The sequence below is a fragment of the Nicotiana tabacum genome, chromosome 16 (genome assembly GCF_000715075.1).
Source record: "Nicotiana tabacum cultivar K326 chromosome 16, ASM71507v2, whole genome shotgun sequence".
Lineage (NCBI taxonomy): Eukaryota > Viridiplantae > Streptophyta > Magnoliopsida > Solanales > Solanaceae > Nicotiana > Nicotiana tabacum.
The window spans coordinates 55,861,574-55,871,909 of NC_134095.1; the positions used below are offsets into that span (position 1 = coordinate 55,861,574).

A 10,336-nucleotide genomic window follows, 5' to 3' on the forward strand; every position below is an offset into this window, starting at 1 on the left:
TCTTCTCTACCGAGTTCTACTCTTAGAAACAATTCCTCCCATCTTATAGATGAGTATGATGTGAGAAATTACTCAATCTTGATCCTGGAGAGAGAGTACCCATTGATAAATATAGTCCTAGAATACGGGATGAAGTAAGAAGACACTACATTCAAAATGGACCTTGCCAACCGGTTGATCATAAGTTTCCTAAAACTTTATTCGGTAATAAAATGCGTCAATTTAGTTCGGGTTGGTTTAAAGGTTCGTATTCTAGATGGTTGGAGTATAGTGTGAGGAAAGATGCCGCATTTTGTTTACAAAGGAAATGTTGCAACAAATGAGAGAGGAAGGATGGAAATCATTAATGGATGAAGTCTCTTTGTTTTGTGCTGAACATGACATTTTGGTGCCCAATATGGAAGAATTCTATATTCCTGGAAAGTCAAAGCGTAGGCCTTCTAGTGTTACTTATTCACATCACTTACGTGTTGAGCTTTTTAATACATTGATTGATTTGCAACTTCAGGAGCTTAAAAATCGTTTTGATGTTGTCAATGGTAACTTGCTTCTTGGTATGGCTAGCTTGAATCCAGCTAATTCGTTTGCTAATTTTGATAAGGAAAGAATAATGACATTGGTCAAGTATTATCCAGATGAGTTTGGTGAATTGAAGCTTCGAGATCTTAGTCACCAACTTGACACTTTCATATGGCACATGAAACATGGTGACCGTAGATTCTCGGATTTGAAAGGAATCGGTGATTCGGCAAAAGCGTTGGTTGAAGCAAATCTTGTGGAGACATATTCACTTGTTTATTTACTTGTGAAGTTGACTCTAATTTTACCTGTCGTGACTGCAACGGTAGAAAGAGCATTCTCATCCATGAAGTACATCAAGGATGAATTGCGTAGTCGTATTGGTGATGCATTTTTAAATGATTGTTTAGTTTGTTACTTTAAAAAAGAAGTATTTGCAAATATAAGCAATGATGTTATTATTGACCGTTTTCAGAGTATGAGAACGCGTCGAGTTCAAGTATAAGTGGATGATGTACTTTTGTTATATTAGTATCAATTAAAGATATTCTATAATATTGAAGTTTGTATTTTGATTTAAGTTGTGCCATCTTTAGTTCTCTTTTTGGGACAACAATAGATTACTGTTGTATGTCACGAATTGAGGCCACTAAGCTTGTTTTATATTTTAAAGTTTATTCCAGTTTAGTTCATGTGTGTGCAAGGATGTGCAAGATATTTTTTTTGGAATACTTATTTTAAAATTTGTGTTAGTAGGTCAATTTGGGAGTATGATGAAGTTGAAGTTTGTGTTCGCAGGTCAATTGAGTAATTCACTCTAACGATAATGGTTCCCCCGTCATTCTCAAATCCTGGGTCCGCCTCTGCGTGCACTCATTTATTATATGTGGTCCTAACCCGTTCACGAACAGATGCACCTATCGCTCATCTCGGCCACCATATGGGGATCATACCTTGCTAAAGAATCAAACTGCATACTGTACTCTCGCACACTCATATTACCTTGTCTAAGGTTCTAGAACTTATCGGCTTTAGATTGTCGTATCTCAACAGACAAGTAGTGATGAAGAAAGGCCTCAGAAAACTACTTCCACACAGCTAGAGGAGCGTTCGGACTCTTGGATCTCTCCCAACTATCATACCATAAAACCACTAAATCCCGTAACCGATAAGAATCCAACTCTACTGCCTCTGTATCACTAGCATCCATAACCCGTAGTGTATGATGAACCTGATCAATAAAAGTCTGCGGGTCCTCCTTGGGGTCTGATCTGGTAAACACTGGAGGGTCTAGATTAATAAAATCACGAACTCCCGTACTAACCGGTTTGTCAACAACACCAGTATTTTGCCTCTAAGCCTGAGTAGCTACCAAGCTAGTCAACAACTGCACCGCACTCCGTATATCCTGGTCTGTAGTGCCAGACGAAGGAACTGGTGGTGCTGGGTGCCTCTTAATATCCTCAGGAGGAGACGGAGTAGATGAGGTATGAGATGACATCTCACTCTGAGCCTCACTTTAGCATGCTCTAGCTTGGGGCACCTGACTGGTACCCTCTCCCGTAGTTGTATCAAGTCGTCTACTAATCGCGTGCTTCCTAGTCGAAGGCATCACTGAAAGAAAACAAGATGAATATTAGAGACAAACACTTACGACTCAACTCTACGCACGATCTAGATTCAGGAAGAAGGTAACAACCCTAGATGTCATGTAGCCTCCTGATTATAAATGTGGCGTGCTACACATCCATAATCAAGACTCTACTAGACACGGCTCATAGACAACCCCTACGACAGACTTTCTCTAATACCAAGTTTGTCACGACCCAAACTGGAGGGTCATGACTAGCACCCGGGCCATAATTTCCCAGCACCAACGTACATTTTATCTAACCTTCCTTATTATCTTTAAGGGCCGACAAGATCCATATAAATGGTAGACATGGATCATGAACAACCAACAATTAAAGATAATGGCATAAACCTACATAACATGGGATGACCAGACAACTAAGAAACTATATATAAGGTATGAGCTACTACACTGCCATGAAAGACTATACAACAAAATTCAGCCGACAAGGCATACCAAACTATACATGAGTCCATACCTGTCTATGAGCCTTTAAAGGAACATAAGTGCTGCAACATTGCCGGAAGAAGGCCCCGACATACCCATGATGTCTATAACAAATATGCATACCAAGACCACGACAAGTCCGGAGAAAGGATCTCGCCAATAATCGCTGAACTGGGCAGCCTACTGTGGTGGAGGAGCTGCGTCTACCCATCTATCAGGACCTGCAGAATGACATGCGACGTTCACAAATAAAAAGGACATCAGTACGAATAAAGTACCGAGTATGTAAGGCAGGGAACCATAAGTATGAACAATAATGTAAAGAAGGATAGAGAATATACAACCTGTAACACCTGGGTACCTTTGAGGGCTACTAACATGAAATGCATGATATATACATAAAATTTTAAAACATACGCCTCTGTGGGCATCATCATCATCATCATATCATACCCGGCCGTAATAGGCTCGATAAAAATATACATGACCATCATAAGTCTCGGTAGAATCGTACTCGGCCATGTGGAGCTCGGTAAAACCCGACTGATCAGTGGTTGCACAATAGGTGCCGTACTCGACCGTCTATAGCGCAGCTCAGTAGACACACACACACATATATATATATATATATATATATATATATATATATATATATATATATATATATATATATATATATATATATATATATATATATATATATATATATATATATATATATATATATATATATATATATATATATATATATATATATATATATACTCATTGGAATAATATTCTGAACCTTTTGGAGTGACGTAAGCTCGGTATCCTTTGTACACGTTATTAGGACTAACTCTTCATCATGAATCTTATAAGAATCAGGAAGTACCAACAACATTGATAACATAAGAATAAGAGAAGCAACATCAACATCAACATCAATCGCTCCATAAGAAGGGAAACAATGTAAGTACTGCTAGCTTCTAAGAGTAGAGTATCTTTGGAAGCTCGTTCATTACATTATGTACAATCGGAGTTGTGCAAAAGAAGAAAAGGGATAGTCTCACATACCTTGTATATACTGACCAACCTCAAGCTATGCAAATTTCATAACTCCTTAGTCTACAATAAGAGAAATGACACTATCATTATTGTTTAGGCGTCGTAACTATTATGTATCGACCACAACCTATTTTACGAGGAAACAGACAGCACCTCCCCTATTTATATGGCTTTCCACAAGTCAAAACAATCACCAAACAGCACAAACAACATCAGTAATAATCATATTGAGCCTCCCAAAATAGTTCACCAACCAACAACACTACTACCAAGCCTTTTGATATATATTTCACAAGTTCTAGCTTCAACGACTTAGCCGCAACTTAGATAATCTTAAATACATGTAGAGTAAGAGATTCCTTACCTTTAAAGAGAAAGAACAACTCCAATTTGACCTAAACTATCCATGAAATATCCCTCCAATGTTGCCACAAGAACAAGGAATCGAAACTAGCAATCAATTAGGGTTTTTCGGCACTAGAATCACTTTAGAAGACTTGAAATCACCTAGGGTTGATATCAAAAACTTGAAGGAGTATTCACAGAACATAAAACACTTAAAAAACCTCACACAAGATCTTGAACAATACAAAAATGAGCAACAACAAGAAGAACAAGAAACTTACTAGCACCACGGGATTCCAGACACTTGATTTGTGTTGTTTGCCCTTTGTTTGGGTCTTGGATCATGAGAAAAACTTGAGAGAATGTTTTTAGGATTCTAAAGTATGAATATACTGAAAAAATGACTTAAAACGGGTTGAGGCATCTTTTATATATATCCATATGTCTTAATTCGCCTATGTGCGCCCCATAGAGAGCTGTTTGGCGCAATCTCGTGAAAATGTGAATATCTCTCTACTCCAAAATTGTATCGATGAACGCTTTAATGAGTTGGAAACTAGACTTATATATATTCAATTTGGTATATAGATCACTCCATAGTTCTAAGTAAATAGGGAGAAAAGCTTAGTAATAGTTGACCTAAAGTTAAAGTAAAATTATGAACCTAAGTTGCGACAACTTTTGTCGACTTTTGTTTCATAACTCGTTTGACTTCAAAACTTATGATACGGATATTATATGATTCAAATAACTTAAAACACGACCTTTTGAGTATATTGAGCACCTCTAGGTTTACCCGAAAATACGTGTTACAAAATCCTTGATTCGTTTAACTTTTAATACTTGTTAACCACCCTTATACACCCTTGTATAATTGAATACCAATAGGATTAACTTCTTATCATCTTAAAGATAATCTCTTCATATATTTACATCGACTACCTTACGGCATGAACTAATGTACGAGAATATGGGTTGTAATATTAAAACTTGCATAAATGTTCATACGAAATAAAAATTCATGCAATACTGGAGCAAAAGGTGTCTTTATTCATAATAAACATGCCGAAGCAGATCAGATACAAAAGTTAGAAAAAGAAAGGAAAAGCTAAACTGTTGCATCCCCGAAACTCGGAGGAAGGGAAGTGTTCGCGCCCCCAAGGGAAGTGGGTAAATTCGCTGATGGCTCAACATCTTGGCCCTCATCAATTTGGCTTGAACATTTTCGCCTTCTGTTTCCTATTCAGTTCCCAAAGTTCGGAATCGGAACCAGAAGAACCGGAAGCATCAGGCCTTGCCGGGAGACCCCTTTTAGTAGCTGACTCAAGCTCACAGGCCTTAGCGATTTTTGCATCAAAGTCAATTATACCCGCTTTAGCATCTTCCAAGGTTTTTCTCTTTATGTTGTACATAATATAAGTTTTCTCAACAACGAGGGAAGCCGCTCAGTGCTTAAGTTCTTCTTTGAGTTGGGTAACCTCGACAGAAAGGTTTTCCCTACGGATCTAATGGATTTAAGGCTAACATCGAGGTCACAGACAGTTGAGCTAAAAATCCTATTATGCTCAATAGTCTTCCTATACTTCTCCTCCTTGGGCGCATTTCACCCCCGCAGCAACAAGCTCTTCAGTTTTGGAGTTCAAGGCTGCCTCTAAATTGGTCAATCTCTCAGCGGAGGCACCCTCGCGATCGGTTGTAGTAAGAACGACACTATGGACTTCAGTCCATTTGGCATTAGCCTCATCAAATTGAACCCTCAGCGGACCAATCTCTTGGATAAAGGTTTCCACTTCTTGCTCTATTTGCTGTAAACGAGTCTCCAACGCAACAACCTCGACAACTTTGTCTTCCAATTTTGAGAGGCAAGAAGCAATTTTCTCCCGCTCGACCAAATTTTGATCCTGTGCTGAGGTAAGTTCTTCTTTTACCGAATCAACCTTAGTAGGCCCTCGAAAGCAAGGAAATTGGCCTATAAAACAAAAAAGACAAACTCAGGATGTTTTCTGTCAAAGACAAAAGAAATGACAAAAAAATGAAGAATGTACCATTGCGGCATTGTGCATGGCATTGTTCAACAAGCACTCTCACAAGAGAGCTTGTATATTCTCCTAGTCTTTTTCTGAAGCCAAAGGCTTTAGATAGTTAGCAAGTTCCACCGGTCGGGATAGCAAATTGCATCCAGTGGAGACCGAGAGAGTAACGCTCTTCCTCCATTACGGATCTTCTGGGGGGAGCATAGTTTTGTCCCAAATTCCCATGAACTGGGGACTGGGGGAGAAAAACACCCTCTTCTCGGGCAGATACAACCGGCATAAGTGATATGGCAGTTGCTGGTGGAAGAGTTGGTGAAGGTGGAGATGATGTAGCAGTTGCTGGTGTTGGTGAAGATGGAGATGAAACTGATGGGGTTGAAGGGTGAGAAGCAACTCTGACAAACGTAGTGCTGGTTGTTGGTTGCTCGTCAACCAAAGACGTAAAGGACCCGGTACTCAGCCTCAAAATATAGAGCGCAGCGACTGGGATCCGGAAGCGAGAGTTGGCATTTTCCACCATTTCATTCTCCCCCGAGAGCGCCGAGACATCGTCCTCGGTTGGTGTAACTAACTCAACAAATTAAGCAGTCTGTTGAGTTGAGAAAGGTCGTCGTCTTCTATGTAGATAAGATCCATCCTCGCTAGCTTCTCTATCATCATCAATTATCACAGTGTCTATGGCCGGCCCGGCCGAAGGGCTCCTCACCACAACTTCAGGAGACAACTCGGGGGCACCATTATTTGCCCTTTTATTCTCTCCCTCAGCCATGGAGGAACGCCTTCTTTTTGGTTGCTTGTTCTCCGGCGGGGGACTACGAGAAGAAGCACTTACACCTGAAGCAGGCCTGGAGACACCTGTCTGTGAAAAGCTTTTTGTAGCAGCCTCATCACATTAGTAGGATCAACTAAAATATCCTCCTTGGGGATGACAATTGAGTCCTGGTGTAGACCTATATTCAATAGGAGAGAAGAATTAGATAACTTTCTCATAAGAAAAAGTAAGGACATGATGAGTTAAACTTACCATGATTTTTGGCCTTCCACCCATATTTCAGGGACAACGTTTTCCACTAGCGGGTTTCAGGCATAGTAACGTCCAAAATTTTCTGAACCCATTGGTCCAAGGCCTCAACCCTATGGAGAACCCACCAAGGCACTGAGGTAGATAAAGAAAAAAAAGTTAATAATGATGAGAAAATGATCTTTAACAAGAATAGAAGCAAATTGTATACTTACGAGTGAGATTCCATAATTCAGGGAAGGAAGGCGCCGAGGCCAGGATGATGTCACTAGTGGCAACGGAAACAATTGTTTCATCCACCCACAATCGTTATCATCATCCATGCTGGATAGAAATGCATGGTGGCCTCGCTTGTTGAAGTTGATCATCCCCCCACGGAAGATCTTAGGGGAATAAAGGTTCATCACATGAGCTGAAGATACATCCTCCCCCATTTCCTAGAACAGGCGCCGAAGGCAAGAAGTCATCCTCCACACGGAGGGACTCACCTATGCCAAACACACTTGGTAGTGGAGGCAAAACTCCTCAATGACAGAGTCAAGCTCTACACTCAGAGAAAATGTCCCCAAAGTGAAGGGATACATATAGAAGTACGTAAAATCCTTCTTGGGTAAGGTTCTCCGCTCTGCCAGGTTTGGAGCGATAATGTCTAAATCCTGGCACCGAAAATCTTCCTTAAGCAGGAATGATGGAAGGGCAGATGGAAGAAGGATATCTGCTAACGGCCCATGTACGAGGCCTAACATAAGGAAATTTCTCTTCGAAGTCTTTTGTTGTGATAAGACTTCTAAGGATGATGGTGCTCACTATTGGAGGAGTGGCGTCCTCGGATTTGTTTTTGTTCTTTGAGGAACTGGTATTTTTTTTGAAGAAGAAGTCATTGTATGGTATGGAAGAAGGAAAAGCTTTTCTCGTTTGAAGAGAGTTGAAGAAAAAAATATCAGTTGAATGAAGAGAGTTTGAGAAAGTTTAGAGAATTATGGAGTATGAATGAAAGAGGTTGATGCGTAAGTAAAGGTTTAGGCGGTTAAATTTATGGCCATGATTACCTCGATAACTGGCAAAAGTTATGTTGAATTGTGGGATGACGTGTGTTCGGGGCATTAAATGCGGAGAGACGTGCGTCTAATCAACCATCAGAAGCTTTTCAGAGGGAATCAGAGTAATGCCCGCCAAAAAGAATGTTTCTACCAACTTTCCGATAACACAAAGTTATGTCATCGGAAAGCAGGATGACTATCTGTATATAGTAAAATATGCTATGTGTCACGACCCGGACTTCCCCCCTTCGGGAGTCGTGATGGCGCCTACTAGTGTAAGCTAGGAAAATCAATTATTTTACCCTTTTCATTTTTAATCCATTAACATTTATAAATAGCAGAAATTAATAGAGCGGAAGAATGAAAATGTAACAATTTTAGCTAATAACAATACGAATCCATAACATAAACTACCCAGAACTGGTGTCACAATCTCACGGACTGTCTAAGAAAAATACAAATAAAGTCTGAACAAAAAAGTACATGTATGTCTCTGAAATAGTAAAGAACAGATGAAAACTAGATAGGGAGGGGACACCAAGGCCTGCGGACGCCTACAGGACTACCTCGGTCTCTTTATGGACTGAAGGGAGCAACCCCTAGCTAAGGTCCGTATGCTCCAGTACCAGAATCTGCACAAAAGAGCGCAGAGTGTAGTATCAGCACAACCGACCCCATGTGTTGGTAAGTGTCGATCCTAACCTCGGCGAAGTTGTGACGAGGCTAGGACACCACAACCAAACAACCTGTAGCTAAACAATATCTAACAGAATAACAGTAATAAAAGCAATTCAAAAGTAACGGGGAAAGGGTAACATGCTATGGGGAAAACATTAATATAATGAATCACAGTAGTAGTGGAATAAGAAAATTAAGGAACTTGAACCGAAACGACAAGAAATCAAAATAAACAGGCAATAAGTGCACGACATCACCCTTCGTGCTTTTACTCTCAATCCTCACCAATGCAATCAAGTAATGAAAATGTGCGCGGCATCACCCTTCGTGCTTTATCTCTCTTCCTCACCATATATGTATTAGAAATGTGCATGGCATCACCCTTCGTGCTTTATCTCTCTTCCTCACCATATGCATCAATATCAATATAAATGTACACGGCATCACCCTTCGTGCTTTATCACTCTTTCCTCACCAAATGCATAAATATGAATGTGCACGGCATCACCCTTCGTGCTTTATCACTCTTTCCTTATCCAAACAATAGCAACAATAGTTTCCCGGCAAGGGAATCAACAACAAGAATAAATACATCCCGGCAAAGAAATCAACAGTAAGATTAAGTACGTCTCAGCAAGGGAATCAGCTATAACCAAACTTGTACCAACACTTAACTTCACAATCAAAACCTCAACTGGAGCCAATGCTCAACAATAAACAAATACCACGAGTTAATCATAGGTCTTGCTCAACACGGAGAATCAACAATTTAGGCAATTTTAGTACTTATTAAGAAATACAACAATTACAATTTAAGACTCACGGGCATGCTTGACACCAACGTATAGATACTTGTCACCACACCTATATGTCGTATACTACACTAGCACATAGCAAATAAGGCATAATACCTATTCCCTCAAGCTAAGGTTAGACCAAACACTTACCTCGAACTTCCACGGCCAACTCAAGCCTCAAACGCCGCTTTTCCTTTAGAATTCGCCTCCAAATTACTTGGATAAACACTTTTGGGATGAATTTGTGTGAAGAAAACTGCCTCTAGGCCTTGGGAGTTCGAAAATATGGAGTAAATGGGTTCTGCCCGATTTTTTTGGTTCTGTTTTTAAAATAATTGGGCATGCCTTCATCGCGTTCGCGATGGGCTTGTCGCATTCGCGATGGGTCAGGCCCAGATGGCCATCGCATTCGCATTCAAAGGCTTGCGTTCATGGAGCTTCAGCTCCTCAAGCCTTCGCGTTCGCGGTCAGGTGGCCGCATTCGCATAGAACAATTTGATATCGCTCCCCCAGGCCCACGAAACCTACGCATTCGCGAGAGCCTGAACATGTTCGCGAAGGTTAACTCCCCCCACAGCTTCGCGTTCGCGTCCTTAGCTCCGCGTTCGCGAAGAACAAACTGGCAGTGGAGGAAACATGCCTTACGCGTTCGCGAGAGCCTGAACGCGAACGCGAAGAGCGAAATCTCTATGCACCTAAGACAACAAAACCTGCAACTTTTCTAAGGGTAAAAACATCCTGAAACCTATCCGAAACTTGCCCGAGCCCTTAGGGCT

The 10,336-nt window shown here is 40.6% G+C and overlaps 1 protein-coding gene across 1 annotated transcript; it reads left to right on the forward strand.

Moving 5' to 3' along the window:
• The first annotated feature begins 307 nt into the window (after positions 1-307).
• On the forward strand, positions 308-1,024 carry LOC107801703 (uncharacterized). Its single transcript, XM_016625072.2, has one exon. It carries the CDS (start codon positions 308-310, stop codon positions 1,022-1,024), a length of 717 nt encoding a protein of 238 aa, XP_016480558.2.
• Positions 1,025-10,336: the final 9,312 nt, after the last annotated feature.

Coding starts and splice junctions, on each gene's coding strand:
- LOC107801703 (XM_016625072.2), top strand. CDS start 308: ATGTTGCAACAAATGAGAGAGGAAGGATGGAAATCATTAATGGATGAA.